Here is a 23233-nt window from a genome sequence, read left to right on the forward strand (position 1 = left end):
AGTCTACAATCATATCTCTAGCATGTATGAAATGCTCGGCTACAATGCCCTCATGATCCTGTGCACTCCCTGTATGCAATCTGTTGATGGCCCTCCTCACCATCTCTGCTGTGAAGAAGGTAGAAGTGGGTGGACAAGGCTCTGGAGGGTTCAGTAGTGGTGGCTGCTCTGGTACTGTGTAGAGGGAGGCTGCATACTCGCCCCATGTATCTGGAGAGGTAATTTGTGGCAAGGGGTGCTATGTAAGCAATCTCCAGGCCTCCCCAGAATCCTGACTCAAAAACAACTGATAGATGTCTCTCTCTAGCCGAGCCAAGATTGCTCTCTTCTTCCGCCGAATGAGGGATCAAAAGATGATGCGTGACTGTCTATATGTAGTAACACCTGTGGCCACCTCTCTCTGTAGCCGGGGCTCTGAGCTCCCTACAGTCATCATCATACCAACTATTCTGGGGCATGCTCCCAGGACGTGGTCGTACTGTGGGCTGCGTGTGTGGGAAGGCCGTCGCTGCAGCTGTATGTAAAGCCTCTGTCAGGATCTCTGTGAGCTCTGCTAGTGGCCTCTGTGGATCCTTTGCACTCAACAAGTTGTAGATCTCTGCGGTGTATACTCCATCAGTCTCTCCGCAGAAGGCATATCTCGGGTGATAGGAGGACTGCCCAACCTGGCGGGTACTGTAGTGGAAATCCACCGTAAAGGAGAGAAGTGCATGATCCACCGTAACTCCGATGGGCCTCGGGCCAATCGCAAAATCCTGGATACTCGGGATGAAGGTTGGCGAGGCTAAAACATAATCCACTGTGCTGGCCCCATGTCTGTGTGGAAAGCAAGTAAAGCCACTGGCAAGTGGATGCCTCTCTAGGCCATTTAAAGTGCAGTCCCCATCTCCAAGAGGTATCTCCCATACTTAGTACACTCCACCTCATCCTATGATCTCCGGGTCAAACACATCTCCTCCACATCTATCTCTCTCAACATCTCCTCCGAAGTGTCAAAGAAGGAGGTCTGGTACTGGGCCGTTCAAGCATTAAAGTCCCCAAGTATGATAACATCTCCTTCCCTGGAGAACTGCCATATGTCCTCATCTAGAATCATATATGGAGATTGCCCCTTGGGCGCTGCATAATGAGATGTGCTGGGTGGAAAGTAACATATAGCAATGTATAGGGGTCTACCCTCATTTGCCCTCACTCTGACCCACATGTACCTCGCGCTTTCATCACGGCGCATAATATGGATGAGTGGCTGAAGCTCCTCTCTAAAAAGAACTGCAACTCCTCCAGATCCGCAACCACCATGCTTCGAACGGGCCTCCTGTCTACAAGTCGTCTCCCATCTGTATCCCGCCACTCTCGGTAATGTGCTGCCTGGGGCCTGATGTGTCTCCGAGTAGAAGATGATGTCCCTATCTCTGAAGCTGTCCTCAAAGGCCCCCACATCTAGTCTCAATGCTCCGTTACAGTTCCATACTGCAAGTCTCAGACGGGTCCCATAGGTCTCGCGCTGTCAGGTGGTGCGTCTCTCTAGTATCACCACTCTGCCTCCTCTGTAAAATGCTAGCTTCCCTTTTTCTCTGGCTGCCCTAATCTCCGGCATGCACTCCCTCATATGTGCTAGCTGTGCCAAGGTAAGGTCATCTCCTAAAAAGATGCCCGTTTTCTTAAGGGCGGAGCGCTTGGCCAAGAAATCCTTCTTGGCCTCCAAGGTGGGAAAGCGTAAAATGAGAGCTCTCTCCTTCGAGCTCTCTCCTCCATTCTTGTCTTTCTTGCCCACTCTCCAAGCCCCCGTGTGTGTAGGCCTCGAAATGCCCATGCATGTGTATAAATCTTTGGCTTCCGATTTACGATCTCTGCTATCCGCGCTTCAAGCTTCTTGACTTTGTCAAGAAGGCTCCGGTTGACCATATTAATTGCATTGTCCGTCTCTTTCTTGTGTTGTTGGGTGGCTGCCTTGGTCAGGTCTTCAATGTCAATCCTCTCCATCTTGTCTTGGGCTGAAAAAGGCTGGTTTTGGGTAAAAAAATAATTAACCCTTGGCCATAGGAAGAGCTCTCTGCGTGTCTGCAGCGCTTCCCACAGAGAGAGAGAGAGAGAGAGAGAGAGAGAGAGAGAGAGAGGCCAGAGGGGGCTGTTGCAAAGAGAGAGAAAGATAGGCAGCAGGCGGGAGAGGGAGAAAGAAAGAAAGAAAGAAAGATTTTATTAACGTCTTCCAAAAGACCGAACTCGGCCTATGAGACAAATCGGAGTACCGTGTAGGGGCTGGGAGGGGGATGGATCTCTGAAAAAATGTAGTAATCTGTGTCTTTCGCCCCCCCTCTGGAGCTGTCTGAGCCTGTAATAATGTCTCTCTGTGGCGCTGTATGTCTAGAATGTATCTCCCCAGTATGCGCTGGTCTGTTGCCTCAAAGATCTGGCGTAGGGAATGTGGCTCTCTGAATAAAATGGGATATCTCTCTCTGATGGCTGTATATGCTCTGCATCTGCATACATAATGCTCCTCACTCTCCACCTCCTCTCTGCACAATCTGCATACCCTCTCCTCTCGGGGGATCCGTGCTGCTCTACCAGTCTCAATCTCCAATCGGTGTGATGAAACTCTGAGCTGACCAATAGCCACTCGGGAGCCGTGTGGTAAAAAGCCCTCCATGTATCTAGGCCTCTCTATAAATCCATCATCAGTGATACTCATGAAGTGATCTCTGTAGTATAGCATCTTCGGTGGAAGAGGCTGTGTAGGCGATATCCATGTCTCTCGTGTATAGAGCTGCCATAGATCCTGTCTCAATACTCTGTTCCTCTCACTGTGAGAGAGACGGATATGTGGTGCATCCCTGTCATACTGGAATGGTGGTAGATGATCCATGTCTAGGCCATGCTGTGAGAACCAATGTGTGACCTGTGCATACCATGATCCTCTCTCCTGCCTCAGCCAACTGTCTAGATGCCTCAAAAGCTCTATATGACAATCTGTCCTGTGGCATCTCTCTGAATCTGTCTAGCAGGCATATAGTCTGAAATATGGCATCTACCATCGTAGGAGGCGCAGCAAACTCTGCTCGGATAATGTCATGAGGTACTGACGGTTTGCTGCGTATCATGCGTGCCATCATGAGGGCCTGTGGTCTCTCTATCTGTGTCCACCAATGGGTAGCAAGGCCTGGCGCCCATACTGCTGCTCCATACATCAATGCCGGTGTGACTAATGTGTCAAATAGCCACCCCTTCGTCCGGGGCTCCTGAAAATGCGCCTGGTGGCACTGTCTCTCTAGCATAGCCAATGCTGCATATCCCCGTGTCAATCTAGCTCTGGCTGCTGAACCCATGGTGAAGCGTGTGGCTGCTGCAGAGAAGGTAACCCCTAGGTACACGTATGATGTCACCACCTCCACCTGGCATCCTGCGAGAGTGAATGTCAGCTGACTCCTGCCCTGTCTCGATGTATGAAAGACCATAACCTTGGTTTTCCCAAGGTTCACAGTAAGACCCCTCTGTGTGCAGAAATCATCGAGTGCATGTAGATGCTGCTGTAGACCACCTGGAGACTCAGACACTAATACAATATCATCAGCATAGAGCATAATATGTACTGAGGTACCTGCTAAATCAACTCCATCTCCGCCTCCCCGTGTAATGAAGTCAGCCACCTCATCAATGTATAACCCAAATAGCGTGGGGGAAAGTGGGCATCCTTGCTTCACACCAATGGTGCTAGCAATAGTCTTGGACATACCTCCTGGACATCTGACTCGCCCAAAAACCTGCTCATATAATGCATAGATGCCCCATGTCATATCTGCTGGTATGCCAAGAGACTGCAGGCGCTGAAAGAGCCTGTCTCGTGGTACTGTGTCAAATGCCTTGCAGAAATCCACAAAGCAGCAATAGAGCTTTCTGTTCCTCACTCTGGCCTGATCAATCATACATCTCAAAGTGAATACATGGTCAGTGGTAGAGAAAGCTCTCCTGAAGCCTGCCTGCCCTGATGAGCGTAAACCTGCTCGCTCAGCATATAAGCTAAGCTCTTGCTCCAGCACTGCACCATAGAGTTTGGCCAGCACGTGGCCAACCATAACCGTCCTGTAGTTGCTCGGATCGAGCATATCCCCTGTTTTGTGAATCGGCACAATGGTGTGCATCGTCCACTCCGTAGGCAAACCCTCTGCTAGTGCCCTGTTAAACAGGTGTGCAAGAAAAGGAGCTAAAGAATCTACTGCATATATGAGATGCTCACCCTGCAGGCCCATATGGTCGGCGGCCCGTCCATGCTGTAGGCGGCGGATAGCTTCTTTTACCATCGAGTGGGTAAAGAAGCTAGCTGTGGTAGGTCGAGGCTCCTGTGGTGGCTGAGGTATAGGTGGCTGCTGTGGGGCATGGTATAGACCCTCTGCATATGTGTGCCATGTGTGTGGGTCTGCAATAGGTGTCGGGGTCCGGGGCTCTCTGAAGTGCCGCCATGAGATAGGGCTATCTCTACTCATGAAGAAATGAAAGATCTCTAGCTCCTGTATCTCTGCGAAGGCCCGCCTTTTGCGGCGAGTAAGTCTCCTCATCTCTCTCCTCGACTCCTGCTCTGTGATGGCTCCCAAGGCTCTCTGTATGCGGAGCCGTGAGTATAAGGCTCTGCACTCGTCATCATACCATCTGTTCTGGGGCATAGTCCCAGGTCTCGCAGGCTCTCCTGAGTGTACACGATGTGGGAAGCTCTGTAATGCAGCCGTGTGTAGGAGTGATGCCAGCTGGGCTGTAATGGTATCCATAGGTGCCAGGGGATCCATGAGTAGGAGCCCATCCTCTACTCTGCCAGTGTATATGTCTGCCATGTCATGTGTGAAGTAGATGGTAGTGTGTGGCGTCGGTATGTGGGGGACAGGTGATACTGGTGATCCGGCTAGTGAAAATGCCAAGTATGTATGATCTGCCCCAATAGGACGAGGTGGAATGGAGAATGAGGTAACAAGCTGTGATGCCTCCAAAGACCCCATAATGTAGTCTACCACCGTGCCTCCAATCCGTGTATGACCCCCATGTGGGAAGCATGTCAGCCCTCCTGATCCCGGCCACTGTAGCATCCCGTTATAAATAACGAGACGATGCCTGGCTCCCAACTCTAGTAAGTGGTCCCCATAATGTCCTCTGTCTGGTCCACTGTCCTCTGATGCCCGACTAGCCCCTATCTCCTCTGGATCCACAGGGTGGAGGATCTCCATGTCATCATAGTCATACACCTCACACTGTCTGCTCTCTGTGTGGGCATTGAAGTCGCCCGTAAGAAATACTTCCCCTAGTGTAGAATAATGCATAATCTCCTCTGACAGACAAGTGAAATGAAATGAAATGAAATGATATATTAACGTCTTCAGAAGGCCAAAATGACCTATGAGACCAAAAAGGTTACAACAATTGGTGGAAGCAGGCGGGAGAGGGGGAGAGAGAGAGAGAGAGAGAGAGAGAGAGAGAAAGAAAGAAAGATTTTATTAACGTCTTCCAAAAGACCGAACTCGGCCTATGAGACAAATCGGAGTACCTGTATGGGGTATCCTTTGTCATCCCAACAAAATGAAAAAGTACTGAACAAAAAAGCTGAATCTGGGTGTGCAGGGGATGGAGCTCTACTACTAGGAGAATGCAAAGCTATATGCATGGAGTATACAATCATGATATGCAACCTAGCTAGCTCCATCCTGTACCATACTGGGGGTATAAAATGGTATACATCAGTGAAGGGGGTGTCCACAGCTCCCTGAAGAACATGCCTGGGTGTGCTCTGAAGCGAGCCAGTCGCTCCGCACCCTCTCTATGAAACTGTGCTCTGATCTCTGTCATCTCTCTCTGGTATAGGCATGGTGTCCGAAAGCCAGGTGTCCTCTGTCTCCTGCGGGCTCTAAGTGTCTCTGCTCTCTGGAGAGTAATTCCCTGCCGTGTAGGGGCTGGAAGGGGGATGGATCTCTGAAAAAATGTAGTAATCTGTGTCTGTCGCCCCCCCTCTGGAGCTGTCTGAGCCTGTAATAATGTCTCTCTGTGGCGCTGTATGTCTAGAATGTATCTCCCCAGTATGCGCTGGTCTGCTGCCTCAAAGATCTGGCGTAGGGAATGTGGCTCTTTGAATAAAATGGGATATCTCTCTCTGATGGCTGTATATGCTCTGCATCTGCATACATAATGCTCCTCACTCTCCACCTCCTCTCTGCACAACTTGCATACCCTCTCCTCTCGGGGGATCCGTGCTGCTCTACCAATCTCAATCTCCAATCAGTGTGATGAAACTCTGAGCTGACCAATAGCCACTCGGGAGCCGTGTGGTAAAAAGCCCTCCATGTATCTAGGCCTCTCTATAAATCCATCATCAGTGATACTCATGAAGTGATCTCTGTAGTATAGCATCTTCGGTGGAAGAGGCTGTGTAGGCGATATCCATGTCTCTCGTGTATAGAGCTGCCATAGATCCTGTCTCAATACTCTGTTCCTCTCACTATGAGAGAGACGGATATGTGGTGCATCCCTGTCATACTGGAATGGTGGTAGATGATCCATGTCTAGGCCATGCTGTGAGAACCAATGTGTGACCTGTGCATACCATGATCCTCTCTCTCCTGCCTTAGCCAACTGTCTAGATGCCTCAAAAGCTCTATATGACAATCTGTCCTGTGGCATCTCTCTGAATCTGTCTAGCAGGCATATAGTCTGAAATATGGCCTCTACCATCATAGGAGGCGCAGCAAACTCTGCTCGGATAATGTCATGAGGTACTGACGGTTTGCTGCGTATCATGCGTGCCATCATGAGGGCCTGTGGTCTCTCTATCTGTGTCCACCAATGGGTAGCAAGGCCTGGCGCCCATACTGCTGCTCCATACATCAATGCCGGTGTGACTAATGTGTCAAATAGCCACCCCTTCGTCCGGGGCTCCTGAAAAGGCGCCTGGTGGCACTGTCTCTCTAGCATAGCCAATGCTACATATCCCCGTGTCAATCTAGCTCTGACTGCTGAACCCATGGTGAAGCGTGTGGCTGCTGCAGAGAAGGTAACCCCTAGGTACACGTATGATGTCACCACCTCCACCTGGCATCCTGCGAGAGTGAATGTCAGCTGACTCCTGCCCTGTCTCGATGTATGAAAGACCATAACCTTGGTTTTCCCAATGTTCACAGTAAGACCCCTCTGTGTGCAGAAATCATCGAGTGCATGTAGATGCTGCTGTAGACCACATGGAGACTCAGACACTAATACAATATCATCAGCATAGAGCATAATATGTACTGAGGTACCTGCTTAATCAACTCCTTCTCCGCCTCCCCGTGTAATGAAGTCAGCCACCTCATCAATGTATAACCCAAATAGCGTGGGGGAAAGTGAGCATCCTTGCTTCACACCAATGGTGCTAGCAATAGTCTCGGACATACCTCCTGGACATCTGACTCGCCCAAAAACCTGCTCATATAATGCATAGATGCCCCATGTCATATCTGCTGGTATGCCAAGAGACTGCAGGCGCTGAAAGAGCCTCTCTCGTGGTACTGTGTCAAATGCCTTGCGGAAATCCACAAAGCAGCAATAAAGCTTTCTCTTCCTCACTCTGGCCTGATCAATCATACATCTCAAAGTGAATACATGGTCAGTGGTAGAGAAAGCTGTCCTGAAGCCTGCCTGCCCTGATGAGCGTAAACCTACTCACTCAGCATATAAGCTAAGCTCTTGCTCTAGCACTGCACCATAGAGTTTGGCCAGCACGTGGCCAACCATAACCGTCCTGTAGTTGCTCGGATCGAGCATATCCCCTGTTTTGTGAATCGGCACAATGGTGTGCATCGTCCACTCCGCAGGCAAACCCTCTGCTAGTGCCCTGTTAAACAGGTGTGCAACAAAAGGAGCTAAAGAATCTACTGCATATATGAGATGCTCACCCTGCAGGCCCATATGGTCGGCGGCCCGTCCATGCTGTAGGCGGCGGATAGCTTCCTGTACCATCGAGTGGGTAAAGAAGCTAGCTGTGGTAGGTCGAGGCTCCTGTGGCTGAGGTATAGGTGGCTGCTGTGGGGCATGGTATAGACCCTCTGCATATGTGTGCCATGTTTGTGGGCCTGCAATAGGTGTCGGGGTCCGGGGCTCTCTGAAGTGCTGTCATGAGACAGGGCTATCTCTACTCATGAAGAAATGAAAGATCTCTAGGTCCTGTATCTCTGCGAAGGCCCGCCTTTTGCGGCAAGTAAGTCTCCTCATCTCTCTCCTCGACTCCTGCTCTGTGATGGCTCCCAAGGCTCTTTGTATGCCGAGCCGTGAGTAAGAGAGAGAGAGAGAGAGAGAGAGAGAGGGAGAGAGAGAGAGTGGCGGGGGAGAGAGAGAAAGAAAGAAAGAAAGAAAGCTGTATTAACGTCTACTAGAGGCCGAACTCGACCTATGAGACAAATCAATGTACAACTGTCAAAGTCTTCTGGATGTCCAGAAAAAAAAGGACAAAATGAACATGAAATAAAGTATGAAAGTACTGAGCTAGTGGGGGGGTGTGATGGATGGAGCACTACTGCTAGAAGCTCAGTATGCAACCTATATGCGTACGGTATACAAGAATGCAATGCAAATCTGTCTAGCTCCAACCAGTACCATAAAGGGGGTGTAATATGTGATACATAGGCGATGGCGAGGCAAAAATACCTCGGAGTTCGGGTTTGAGTGTAAGTGAGCTAGCCGCTCCTGGATATGGTGCTGATGTCGAGCCCGTATCTCTGTGATCTCCCTCTGTTGTAGTCCGGGAGCCTGGTATTTGGTGCTCTCGGTCTCCGTCTGGCTTGGAGGTCCGCAGCGCGCTTAAGCGTAACCCCCTCCTGTGTCAGGGTAGGCACTGGGCTAGATCCCTGGAAGAAATCAGTGAGCTAGAGCTATCGCCCACCTCTCCCTGTGGTATGAGTCCATATCAATGTCTCTGTGGTGCTGTGTCTCTAACAAGCATTGGCCAAATTGCGCTGGTCTGTGGACTGCATGATCTGGCGGAGTGAGGGATGTCCACTGAAGATGGTGGTGTATCTCTCTCTAATGACAGTATATGCTCTGCATCTGCATACATAATGTTCCTCACTCTCAACCTCCTCCTGGCATAGTCTGCATATCCTCTCTACTCTGGGGATCCGTGTTGCCCTACCTGCCTCAATCTAAAGCTGGTGTGATGACACTCTGAGATGGCCAATCGCCACTCGGGCAGTGTGAGGCATGTACACATCCATGTATCTAGGTCTCTCTATGAATCCATCCGCCGAGATACGCATAAACTGATCTTTGTAGTATAGCATCTTTGGTGGTAGAGGCTGACTGGGTGTAATCCAAGTCTCTTGAGTGTATCGCTGCCATAAATCGTGCTGAAGGACTCTGTTCCTCTCACTGTGAGAGAGTTGGATGTGTGGTGCATGTATATCATAATGGAAAGGTGGCAGGTGATCTACGTAGAGACCATGCTGAGTGAGCCACTGTACCATCTGTGAATACCATGATCTGCTATCTCCACTCTCTGCGAGCTGCCTGGATGCCTCAAAAGCTCTATGTGAGAGTCGATCTGATGGCATATCTCTGATCCTCTGTATGAAGCAAACCGTCTGGAAGAGGGCCTCTATAGCATAGGATGTGCAACAAAATCCGTTCGGACAATGTCATGTGGGACGGAGGGTTTGATGCGGATCATCCGTAAGAGCATGAGAATCTGAGGCCTCTCTATGAGTGGGCATCCTTGCTTCACACCTATGGTGCTAGCAATAACATCAGATAGCCCCCCCGGGCATCGTATGCGCCCGAGGACCTGCTCATATAAAGCATAGATGCCCCAAACCATCTCTGATGGGATCCCCAATGACTGTAGGCGTTGGAAGAGTCTCTCTCGTGGCACCATGTCAAATGCTGTGTGGAAATCCACAAAGCAGCAGTATAATCTCTTCTCCCGCGCCCTAGCCTGGTCAATCAGACATCTCAGAGTGAATATATGGTCAATAGTGGAGAAAGCTCGTCGGAATCCAGCTTGCCCTGGTGCTCGCACTCCCTCCTTTGCATACGAGCTCAACTCTGCCTCGAGCATTGCACCATAAAGTTTGGCCAATGTATGACCAATCATGATAGTCCTGTAGTTGCTGGAGTCTAGCATGTCTCCCGCTTTGTGGAGAGGCACTATGGTGTGCATAGTCCACTAAGCTGGTAGGCCCTCCACTAGTGCCCTATTAAAGAGGTGAGCAACAAAGGGTCCCAGTGTGTCAGCTGCATAAATAAGATGCTCACTCTGTATACCTGTGTGGTCAGCCGATCTCCCATGCTGTAACCGGCGGATAGCTCTCTCTACCATCGAGGCGGTAAAGAAAGTAGAGGTGGTAGGGCGGGACTCCTGTGGCTATGGTATGGGCAGCTGCTGAGGGATATGGTAGAGGCTCTTTGCATATAAGTGCCATGTATGTGGATCCTCAATCGGGGTACGAGGGCGAGGCTCTCTCATCTTGCGCCATGCAGTGGCTGCATCTCTGCTCATGAGTAGGTGGTATATATCCCAGTACTGTGCCTCCTCATATGCACCGTGTGAGGGTCGTCATCTGTCGGCTCGCCTCTCTCTGTGTAATGGTCCCCAATGCTCTCTGGGCACGGAGGTGTCTATATAGCGCTCTGCACTCATCATCATACCACCGATTCTGGGGCATACTCCAAGATCTATCTGTGTGTGCAATGTGTGTATGATGGGGGAAGCTGCGGGTGGCGGCCATATGTAGTAGAGATGACAGCACGGTGGTGAGTGTGTCTAGAGGTGACAGGGGATCCATCTGGAATAGCCCGTCATATACATGATGCTCATATATGTCTACCATGTCATGGGTGAAGTAGAAAGTTGTATGCGATACCTGTGTGGGCTGTGTGGGTGCTGGTGTGGAGCTCGCCAGTGACAGTAAGAGGTACGTGTGATCCGCACCAATAGGACAGGGGGGGATGGTGAAAGATGTCACTACCTGTGTGGTCTCCATGGACCCCATGTAGTCCACTGTGCTACCCCCCCCCCCCCCCCCCCCTCGATCGTGGAAAGCATGTCAATGCTCTTGAAACCTGCCACTGTCTCATCCCATTATAAATAACGAGATGGTGTCGCGCTCCCAGCTCAAGTAAGTGATGACCATATCTAGTGTTATCCGGCCCCATGTCCTGTGACACCCTGCAAGGTCCCGTATCCTCCACCTCTAGTGTGTGCATCACCTCGGGATGCTCGAAATCATAAATGTCGCATTGTCGGCTCTGTGTCCGTGCATTGAAGTCCCCCATAAGGAGGACTTCCCCCAGGTTGGAGTAGTGTATGATCTCATCTGAAAGGGTTGCATATGGTGACTCTCCCAATGGCCCTGTGTCCTCCTCCTCCCCTCTACTCTCCTCCTCTGCCGTCATGGAATATCTCGATCCTCTAGGAGAGAAGTAGCATATGTATAACACCCTGTCTGCTGCTGAGAGCTGCAATCTAATCCACATGTATCTAGCCTCCTGGTCACGTGCTACCACCTGTAGGCGCTCCTGCAGCCCTTGCTTGAAGAGTACCGCTATACCTCGAGATCCTCTCGATGTGCTCTGCTGTGTGGTCCCCCTGTATGTAAACTCCCACTAATAGCCCTCTACTTTGGGTAGCCCCCTCTCTGGGCTCTGGTGCGTCTCTGTAAGTAGTATGATGTCCTGTCCCTCCATGACCTCCTCCATCCTCCCAGGATGTGTCCAAAGTGCTCCATTGCAATTCCAAACTGCTATGTGTATCTGTGAATCTGGATCCTCCATAGCCGATGTCCCATAGGCTGCCTGGCGCTAATTGATGGCCTTGCCATCGATGATGACACGACCATCACGATAGAATGCTCTCTTGCCCTCTTTCCGGGCCTGTAGGACTCTCGGCATGCATGTTTTCCTGTGTTCTATCTACATCCTTGTAAGGTCGTCATCCAAATAGATAGGATCTCCTTGTAATCCTCGTAGAATCACCCTCTTCCTCATGAAGGTGACCCTCTCCGTCTCTCCTGCAAACTGTAGGATGAGGGCTCGCTTGCGTGTTGAGTCCTTCCCGACTCTCCATGCTTTGGTGAAGGGGAGAGGGTCCTCTTCCCTGTAGCCGAGCTTCATGCATAGAAGCTGTCCATCTTTCTCCGGAGTGGAGTCGGGTGTCTCAGCTATACCTGTGACTCGAATGTTGAGGCGGCGGGCATGCCTCATTTTCTCCTCCTCAATGGTGGTGTCAATGATTTGGTGTTCTTCCCTTTCAGTCTCCTCCCTCACTTCTTTACAGATGTTCTTCTTCACCACTTCAACCCATCCTGACTGCTTGACTTTGAGTTTTCCCTCCATGTCCTTCGTGATCTCCTTGGAGATCTTTTCTTTGATGGCCGTGAGAGTGTTGTCATTGATCTCCCCTTCTTCCTTCTCGGTATTCTTGATGGCTACCACTTCCACTTTCAATGCACTCACCTCCTCCTTGAGTGCCGTGTTTCTTGTTCAACGTCCGTGACCGGTGCTTTGAGGGCCATGATGTGCCGGTGTAATTTGTTCTCCACCTCATTGAGGTTGGAATCGGTTGTCTTCTTGTTCTCCTTGATTAGTGCCTTCATTGCCGTCTCGAGGGCCTCGAGCTTCTCTTGGAGACTCGGAGCCATTCCTCGAGATTACTCTGCAGCGCTTCCCACAGGCAAGGAGTAGCGAGAGAGAGAGAGAGAGAGAAAGAAAGAAAGAAAGAAAGATTTTATTAACGTCTTCCAAAAGACCGAACTCGGCCTATGAGACAAATCGGAGTACATGTATGGGGTATCCTCTGTCATCCCAACAAAATGAAAAAGTACTGAATAAAAAAGCTGAATCTGGGTGTGCAGGGGATGGAGCTCTATTACTAGGAGAATGCAAAGCTATATGCATGGAGTATACAATCATGATATGCAACCTAGCTAGCTCCATCCTGTACCATACTGGGGGTATAAAATGGTATACATCAGTGAAGGGGGTGTCCACAGCTCCCTGAAGAACATGCCTGGGTGTGCTCTGAAGCGAGCCAGTCGCTCCGCACCCTCTCTGTGAAACTGAGCTCTGATCTCTGTCATCTCTCTCTGGTATAGGCGTGGTGTCCGAAAGCCAGGTGTCCTCTGTCTCCTGCGGGCTCTAAGTGTCTCTGCTCTCTGGAGAGTAATTCCCTGCCGTGTAGGGGCTGGGAGGGGTATGGATCTCTGAAAAAATGTAGTAATCTGTGTCTGTCGCCCCCCCTCTGGAGCTGTCTGAGCCTGTAATAATGTCTCTCTGTGGCGCTGTATGTCTAGAATGTATCTCCCCAGTATGCGCTGGTCTGCTGCCTCAAAGATCTGGCGTAGGGAATGTGGCTCTCTGAATAAAATGGGATATCTCTCTCTGATGGCTGTATATGCTCTGCATCTACATACATAATGCTCCTCACTCTCCACCTCCTCTCTGCACAATCTGCATACCCTCTCCTCTCGGGGGATCCGTGCTGCTCTGCCAGTCTCAATCTCCAATCGGTGTGATGAAACTCTGAGCTGACCAATAGCCACTCGGGAGCCGTGTGGTAAAAAGCCCTCCATGTATCTAGGCCTCTCTATAAATCCATCATCAGTGATACTCATGAAGTGATCTCTGTAGTATAGCATCTTCGGTGGAAGAGGCTGTGTAGGCGAAATCCATGTCTCTCGTGTATAGAGTTGCCATAGATCCTGTCTCAATACTCTGTTCCTCTCACTATGAGAGAGACGGATATGTGGTGCATCCCTGTCATACTGGAATGGTGGTAGATGATCCATGTCTAGGCCATGCTGTGAGAACCAATGTGTGACCTGTGCATACCATGATCCTCTGTCTCCTGCCTCAGCCAACTGTCTAGATGCCTGAAAAGCTCTGTATGATAATCTGTCCTGTGGCATCTCTCTGAATCTGTCTAGCAGGCATATAGTCTGAAATATGGCCTCTACCATCATAGGAGGCGCAGCAAACTCTGCTCGGATAATGTCATGAGGTACTGACGGTTTGCTGCGTATCATGCGTGCCATCATGAGGGCCTGTGGTCTCTCTATCTGTGTCCACCAATGGGTAGCAAGGCCTGGCGCCCATACTGCTGCTCCATACATCAATGCCGGTGTGACTAATGTGTCAAATAGCCACCCCTTCGTCCAGGGCTCCTGAAAATGCGCCTGGTGGCACTGTCTCTCTAGCATAGCCAATGCTGCATATCCCCGTGTCAATCTAGCTCTGGCTGCTGAACCCATGGTAAAGCGTGTGGCTGCTGCAGAGAAGGTAACCCCTAGGTACACGTATGATGTCACCACCTCCACCTGGCATCCTGCGAGAGTCAATGTCAGATGACTCCTGCCCTGTCTCGATGTATGAAAGACCATAACCTTGGTTTTCCCAAGGTTCACAGTAAGACCCTTCTGTGTGCAGAAATCATGGAGTGCATGTAGATGCTGCTGTAGACCCCCTGGGGACTCAGACACTAATACAATATCATCAGCATAGAGCATAATATGTACTGAGGTACCTGCTAAATCAACTCCATCTCCGCCTCCCTGTGTAATGAAGTCAGCCACCTCATCAATGTATAACCCAAATAGCGTGGGGGAAAGTGGGCATCCTTGCTTCACAGGGTGGGTGGGATTAGGGAGGCAAAGGGACTAGCGCATAGGCGTGAGGAAGGGTGCGTGCGCAAGAGAGAGAAGAAGAGAGAGAGAGAGAGAAGAGAACTTTTTTAACGTCGTAGGAAACTATCCCAAGAGACCAAATTGATCTATCCGACAAGATCTGAACTCAAGACCTTTGATTCAAGAGGGAAATGAGCTAACCAATCTACCACACTTGGGTGATAGAAAGGTTAGCCCATTTTCCTCTTCTTATTCACACACCCCCACACACCCACACACACATTGAGGAGAACTTTTTTAACGTCGTAGGAAACTATCCCAAGAGACCAAATTGATCTACCCGACAAGATTTGAACTCAAGACCTTTGATTCAAGATAGAGGCAGAAGAGAGAGAGAGAGAGAGAAATGAAATGAAATGAAATGAAATGTTATATTAACGTCTTCAAAAGGCCATAATGACCTATGAGACCAAAAGTTACATCATGGTGGATCTGATACAATGTCTGGATAAAAAAACCCAGAAAATGAAAAATAAAGATGATACTACTGGCACCTAGAAAATGAAACTGGAACTGGAAGGTACACTATGGAGGTACCTCCATCTCATAATATGTGCCGCATCGGACACTGGCGGATCTCCTCAATATCCTCTGTGGTCAGCACCAAACCCTGACTGGGTGTCTCGCATGCCTCGCAAGAATAATCCGAATCTGCCGCTGCAACCTCCGTCTATGCTGGGATGCCCTCCTCCGTAGTCGTGGGCGTCTGGACCACCCAAGCTCAATCAATCGTACCCCTGGTGTAGAGAGAGAGGGGGGGGCTGCACAGAGAGAGGGGGCGAATGCAGGCAAACACAAGAGATGGCGAACAGGTGCGATGGGGAGAGAGAGAGAGAGAGAGAGAGAGAGAGAGAGAGAGAGAGAGAGAGAGAAATGAAATGAAATGAAATGATATATTAACGTCTTCAAAAGGCCAAAATGACCTATGAGACCAAAAAGGTTACAACAATTGGTGGATCTGATACAATGTCTGTGTAAGGAAAGCTAAAAACAATTAAACAACTAACTGAAACTGAAACAACTATGAGGAAAAGTACGGTACCAGGAGCTCCTAATGGATAACATGTGGGAGGAAAACTCCAGCAACAAAGGTAAGCATCATACACATCACTATCCAAAGATGTCTCTCATCGGTCGATGGCGGATATCCTCAATGTCCTCCATGGTGAGAGAGAGAGAGAGAGAGAGAAAGAAAGAAAGAAAGAAAGATTTTATTAACGTCTTCCAAAAGACCGAACTCGGCCTATGAGACAAATCGGAGTACCTGTATGGGGTATCCTCTGTCATCCCAACAAAATGAAAAAGTACTGAATAAAAAAGCTGAATCTGGGTGTGCAGGGGATGGAGCTCTATTACTAGGAGAATGCAAAGCTATATGCATGGAGTATACAATCATGATATGCAACCTAGCTAGCTCCATCCTGTACCATACTGGGGGTATAAAATGGTATACATCAGTGAAGGGGGTGTCCACAGCTCCCTGAAGAACATGCCTGGGTGTGCTCTGAAGCGAGCCAGTCGCTCCGCACCCTCTCTGTGAAACTGAGCTCTGATCTCTGTCATCTCTCTCTGGTATAGGCGTGGTGTCCGAAAGCCAGGTGTCCTCTGTCTCCTGCGGGCTCTAAGTGTCTCTGCTCTCTGGAGAGTAATTCCCTGCCGTGTAGGGGCTGGGAGGGGTATGGATCTCTGAAAAAATGTAGTAATCTGTGTCTGTCGTCCCCCCTCTGGAGCTGTCTGAGCCTGTAATAATGTCTCTCTGTGGCGCTGTATGTCTAGAATGTATCTCCCCAGTATGCGCTGGTCTGCTGTCTCAAAGATCTGGCGTAGGGAATGTGGCTCTCTGAATAAAATGGAATATCTCTCTCTGATGGCTGTATATGCTCTGCATCTGCATACATAATGCTCCTCACTCTCCACCTCCTCTCTGCACAATCTGCATACCCTCTCCTCTCGGGGGATCCGTGCTGCTCTGCCAGTCTCAATCTCCAATCGGTGTGATGAAACTCTGAGCTGACCAATAGCCACTCGGGAGCCGTGTGGTAAAAAGCCCTCCATGTATCTAGGCCTCTCTATAAATCCATCATCAGTGATACTCATGAAGTGATCTCTGTAGTATAGCATCTTCGGTGGAAGAGGCTGTGTAGGCGATATCCATGTCTCTCGTGTATAGAGCTGCCATAGATCCTGTCTCAATACTCTGTTCCTCTCACTATGAGAGAGACGGATATGTGGTGCATCCCTGTCATACTGGAATGGTGGTAGATGATCCATGTCTAGGCCATGCTGTGAGAACCAATGTGTGACCTGTGCATACCATGATCCTCTGTCTCCTGCCTCAGCCAACTGTCTAGATGCCTGAAAAGCTCTGTATGATAATCTGTCCTGTGGCATCTCTCTGAATCTGTCTAGCAGGCATATAGTCTGAAATATGGCCTCTACCATCATAGGAGGCGCAGCAAACTCTCCTCGGATAATGTCATGAGGTACTGACGGTTTGCTGCGTATCATGCGTGCCATCATGAGGGCCTGTGGTCTCTCTATATGTGTCCACCAATGAGTAGCAAGGCCTGGCGCCCATACTGCTGCTCCATACATCAATGCCGGTGTGACTAATGTGTCAAATAGCCACCCCTTCGTCCGGGGCTCCTGAAAATGCGCCTGGTGGCACTGTCTCTCTAGCATAGCCAATGCTGCATATCCCCGTGTCAATCTAGCTCTGGCTGCTGAACCCATGGTAAAGCGTGTGGCTGCTGCAGAGAAGGTAACCCCTAGGTACACGTATGATGTCACCACCTCCACCTGGCATCCTGCGAGAGTGAATGTCAACTGACTCCTGCCCTGTCTCGATGTATGAAAGACCATAACCTTGGTTTTCCCAAGGTTCACAGTAAGACCCCTCTGTGTGCAGAAATCATGGAGTGCATGTAGATGCTGCTGTAGACCACCTGGGGACTCAGACACCAATACAATATCATCAGCATAGAGCATAATATGTACTGAGGTACCTGCTAAATCAACTCCATCTACTAGAGGCCGAACTCGACCTATGAGACAAATCAATGTACAACTGTCAATGTCTTCTGGATGTCCAGAAAAAAAAAAGGACAAAATGAACATGAAATAAAGTATGAAAGTACTGAGCTAGTGGGGGGGTGTGATGGATGGAGCACTACTGCTAGAGGCTCAGTACGCAACCTATATGCGTAGGGTATACAAGAATGCACTGCAGATCTGTCTAGCTCCAACCAGTACCATAATGGGGGTGTAATATGTGATACATAGGCGATGTGGCGAGGCAAAAATACCTCAGAGCATGATCTCTGGGTGTGAGTGTAAGTGAGCTAGACACTCCTGGATATGGTGCTGATGTCGAGCCCGTATCTGTGTGATCTCCCTCTGATGTAGTCTGGGAGTCTGGTAGCCAGGTGCACTCAGTCTCCCTCTGGCTCGGAGGTCCGCAGTGCGCTTAAGTGTAACCCCCTCCTGTGTCAGGGTTAGGCACTGGGCTAGATCCCTGGAAGAAATCAGTGAGCTGGAGCTGTCGCCCACCTTTCCCTGTGGTATGAGTCCGTATCAGTCTCTCTCTGGCGCTGTGTCTCTAACAAGAACTGGCCAAATTTGCACTGGTCTGCGGACTCCATGATCTGGCAGAGTGAGGGATGTCCACTGAAGATGGTGGTGTATCTCTCTCTAATCACACTATACGCTCTGCATCTGCATACATAATGTTCCTCACTCTCAACCTAATGTTCCTCACTCTCAACCTCCTCCTGGCATAGTCTGCATATTCTCTCTGCTCTAGTGCTGCCCTACCTGCCTCAATCTCAAACTGGCCAATCGCCACTCGGGCAATGTGAGGCATGTACACATCCATGTATCCAGGTCTCTGTATGAATCCATCTGCTGAGATAAGCATAAATTGATCTCTGTAGTATAGCATCTTCGGCGGTAGAGGCTGATCTTCGGCGGTAGAGGCTGACTGGGTGTAATCCAAGTCTTTTGAGTGTATCGCTGCCATAAATCGTGCCGAAGGACTCTGTTCCTCTCACTGTGTGAGAGAGCTGGATGTGTGGTGCATGTATATCATACTGGAAAGGTGGCAGGTCATCTATGTCGAGACCATGCTGAGAGAGAGGGAGAGAGAGAGAGAGAGAGAGAGAGAGAGAGAGAGAGAGAGAGTTTTTGGCAGCGCAAGCATAGCGCGAGCACAACAGCGCAGTACAGCAGGGAGGGAGAAATGAAATGAAATGAAATGAAATGTTATATTAACGTCTTCAAAAGGCAATAATGACCTATGAGACCAAAAGTTACATCATGGTGGATCTGATACAATGTCTGGATTAAAAAACCCAGAAAATGAAAAATAAAGATGATACTACTGGCACCTAGAAAATGAAACTGGAAATGGAAGGTAAACAGAAACCCTTATAGGGTGTGAATATAGTGAGGGGGGGGGTATGCTATGGAGGTGAGTGGAATATAGTGAGGGGATACAATATCATGTGGGACGGAGGGGTACACTATGGAGGTGCCTCCATCTCATAATATGTGCCGCATCGGACGCTGGCGGATCTCCTCAATATCCTCTGTGGTCAGCACCCTGACTGGGTGTCTCGCATGCCTCGCAAGAATAATCCGAATCCGCCGCTGCAACCTCCGTCTTTGCTGGGATGCCCTCCTCCGTAGTCGTGGGCGTCTGGACCACCCAAGCTCAATCGCACAATCAATCAGTGTACCTCTGGTGTGGGCGGTATCCATGTCCTGCCTGCTGCTGTGGTCCATCTGGCGCAGTGATGGCTGGACTAAAGAAGTCTGTAATGTGCCTTTGAGTCTGGCTCTCTGTGCGCCTAAGCAGGCTATCTCTATGTCTCCGCAGCTCAAGCAAGAACAATCCCAAACACCTCTGGTCCTAGTACCCCATGACTCTGGAAAGTGGTCCAAAACCCTCTCTGAATAAACAGTGGAAACGACCACGTATCTCATAGTATGCAGTACAATGGCATATATAATGCAGCTCTGTCTCTGGCTCCCCATGGCATACTCGGCATATCCTGGCCTCAGCTGGTATACCTCTATATCGGCCAATCTCAATCTCAAGCTGGTGTGAGGATGTGCGAATCTGACCAATAGCACATCGTACTGCATGAGACAAGTGTACATCCATGTAGCTGGGTCTGATCACAAAACCATCTGCTGTGAGCTGAAGAAAATGCTCTCTGTAGAAAGCCATCTTCGTGCCCAGCTCCTCAGTCGGCTGTATCCATGTCCTCCTAATGTCCAGCTGAACTAAATCCTAACGGATGAGTCTGGTAATCTCAGTCCGTGTGAGAGTGAGAGAGGGTGCCTCCAGAGAATACTGGAAGGGAGGCAATCTGTCCATGCTAAAACCATGTGCCTGGAACCAAGATGTCATCTGTCCATACCAACAAGCCGTGTCTCCCTGTAAAGCTAACTGTCAGGAGGACTCCAGGGCGAGGCGTGCATATCTGTCTCAGGGGAGATCCCACAAGCCATGTATGTAGGAGACTGATCTCGTAAGAGCCTCAATCACCAGAGGGGCAGCCGCCAGCTCTGCTCGAATAATCTCATGAGGTACCACGGCCTTGGCTCTAATAATCCTAGCAATCATAGATACCAAAGGAAAGGCCTCTCCATACCTCTCCACCCGCCTGCGCTGTGATGGCCCACTGAAGGTCCCCATATCTGCACTCCATAAAGCATAGCTGATGTCACTAGAGTGTCAAAAAGCCAAAGTTTCGTTCGAGGTTCCTGAAACTGAACCTGCGAACACATCCTCTCCAAACCACCCAGGGCTGCATGTGCTCTAGTCAATCTAGTCTCTGCTGCTCTCCTCATCGAAAACACTGGCCCACTCAATACTACCCCAAGATATGTATATGCATCTGTATACTCCACAATCTCCTGCCCATATGTAAATGTGGAAGCTGATTGCCTAACCCACTGTGGCGTGGTGTTAAACACCATAACCTTGGTTTTGCCAAGGTTGACAGACAATCCACTATCATGTGCAAACTCATGTAAAGCATCCAGATGACGCTGCATACCCTCAGGGGAGTCAGAGATCAACACAATATCATCAGCATATAACAATAGTGGGATCCATGTACCTGCTAGCTGGGCTCCTCTGTCTCCCAATCTCTCAATGTAGTCAGAAGCCTCATCCACATACATACCAAACAATGAAGGAGATAACGGGCAACCTTGCTTCACTCCTATAGTGGAGTGAACCAAAGTAGAGACCCCCTCTGGGGTGCGTACCTGTCCTGCAACTGATCTATATAAAGCCATAAATCCCCCATATGAGCTCTGTGGGTACCCCCATCTCCTGTAATCGCCTCATCAATCTGGCTCTGGGCACTGTATCAAATGCTTTGCGGAAGTCCACAAAGCTACAATAAATCCGTCGCCCATGCGACCTGCCCTCCTCAATAATGGCCCGCAGAGTCAAGATGTGGTCAAGAGTAGAGAAACCTCTCCTAAACCCTGCCTGTCCCTCTGCTCGAATGCCCTCTCTCTCTGCCCATCTACTCAACTGCTGCTCAAGAATGGATGCATACAATCGTGCTAGTGTGTGACCAATCATAATAGTGCGATAATTCCCTGGCTCCATAGGGTCCCCTGACTTGAAGATAGGCACGATGGTGGACCTACTCCAAGTCTCGGGTAAGCCTTCGCACATAGCACGATTGAACATCACTGCTAGAAGCTCTGCCAGCATGTCTCTCGCATGAATAAAGTGCTCAGCGACCAATCCATCATGATCATATGCTCTCCCAGTCTTCATCCTATCAATGGCCTTCCTTACCATCTCTGCGGTAAAGAAAGTACATGTCTGTGGGTATGGTGCTGGCGGGTCAGGAAAAGGTGTCTGTCCAGGAACTGTATATAGAGATGCTGCATAACTACCCCAGACCTCTGTAGAAGTGATGGCCAAAGCACGGGAGGACTCATGAAACATACGCCAAGCCTCCCTCGAATCCTGGCTCAAGAACAGCTGGTATAATTCCTGCTCTAGCTGAGCAAGGAAGGCCCGCTTCTTCCTTCGCACAAGGCGTCGGAAGGCAATACGTGACTGTTGGTGAGTAGTGACTCCCAAAGCAACCTCCCGCTGGTGCAGTCGGGCTCTGGTCTCTCTGCACTCCTCATCATACCAGCTGTTCTAGGGCATACATCCAGAACGCTGTCTCTGTCCAGGCTGAGTATGTGGATATGCCTCTCTTGCTGCATCCTGTAAAGTCTCTGTCAGTATATGGGTCTCCTCCTCCAAAGGTCTCCCTGGCTCCTCTGTGTACAGACGTCTATAAATCCCATCTGTGTGGACAGCATCAGTCTCTGAGGTAAAAGTATATCGAGTGTGATCTGCCACTCGTGTCCTCTGAGCTGTGGTAAAGTGAAAAGAGATAGTCAATGTCAACAATGCATGATCCACTACTACCCCAATGGGCCGAGATCCAACTGTGAAGTCCTCAATGCATGAAACAAAGCTCGGCATAGCCATAACATAATCCACTGTGCTAGCACCATGTCTATGTGGAAAGCAAGTAAATCCAGCTGCTGACGGAAACCTCTGCAAGCCATTAAGTATGGCCAATCCATGTGCAGTCCCCATATCTACCAAATATCTCCCATACTCTGTGCACTCCACATCCTGTGAGCGTCTGTCTAATCCCATATCCAGAGTGTCCAGCTCTCTCAGCATCTCCTCCGAGGTATCATAAAAGGCTGTCTGGCGGTTGCCCGTCCGGGCATTAAAGTCCCCTAACAGGATGATGTCTCCATCCCTAGAGAACTCCCATATGTCATCATCTAGCACAGAGAAAGGAGACTGCCCTCTAGGTGCTGCATATGTCGATGTACTAGGAGCAAAATAGCATATGGCAATATACAAGAATCTGCCTGTGTTGGCCCTCAGTCTCACCCACATATATCTGGCCTGATAAGCTCTCCGAACGATGTGTAGAAGCGGTTGCAGCTCCTCCCTGAAAAGAACTGCCACCCCCCCTGATCCTCTACTACTGTGTACCGATCTCGTCCCTACTCTGCAAGCTGTCTCCCATCTGTATCCTGTCACCTGTGGCATCATCTGACCAGGGGCCTGGTGAGTCTCCGAGTAGAAGACTATATCTCTATCTCTAAAGCTGTCCTCAAAGGCACCTACATCAAGTCTGAGGATCCATTGCAGTTCCAGGCTGCCAGCTTTAATTTGGTCCCATATGTCCCGCACCGTCATGTAGAGCATCGCTCCACGATGACCACCCTCCCTTCTCTATAAAATGCTATCTTTCCCTTTTCTCTTGCCGCCTAATCTCTGGCATGACTTCCTTCATATGTGCAAGCTGTGAAAGAGTAAGATCACATCACCAAGGAAAAATGCCTGTATTCTTTTAAGTGGGTCGTCTCTTCAAGAACTCCTCCTTCGCCTCAATAGAGGGGAAGCGAAGTATGAGAGCTCTTTCCTTGATGTTCCCGTTGCCTCCGCTTTTTGCCCACTCTCCAGGCTTTTGCGTGTGCCGGACTGTCAATCCCCATCAACACCA

The 23233-nt window shown here is 49.7% G+C and overlaps 1 protein-coding gene across 6 annotated transcripts in view; it reads right to left on the reverse strand.

Annotated features, from left to right (window-relative positions):
* Positions 1-23233, reverse strand: part of LOC147637617 (Metallopeptidase M24 family protein) — a 212691-nt gene that overhangs the window by 12223 nt on the left and 177235 nt on the right. For 3 of the 6 annotated variants that reach the window (XM_086799446.1, XM_086799445.1, XM_086799440.1), the window contains one exon: positions 15873-17620. The exons of the other annotated variants lie outside the window; for them this stretch is intronic. In XM_086799446.1, the coding sequence (XP_086655572.1) occupies positions 17558-17620 (63 nt within the window). In that variant the 3' untranslated portion in view covers positions 15873-17557. Of the gene's footprint in view, positions 1-15872; positions 17621-23233 lie in introns of those variants that run through there. 6 annotated transcript variants of the gene reach the window in all.

Source organism: Cibotium barometz, chromosome 6 (genome assembly GCF_041138505.1).
Source record: "Cibotium barometz isolate CiBa-2024 chromosome 6, ASM4113850v1, whole genome shotgun sequence".
NCBI lineage: Eukaryota > Viridiplantae > Streptophyta > Polypodiopsida > Cyatheales > Cibotiaceae > Cibotium > Cibotium barometz.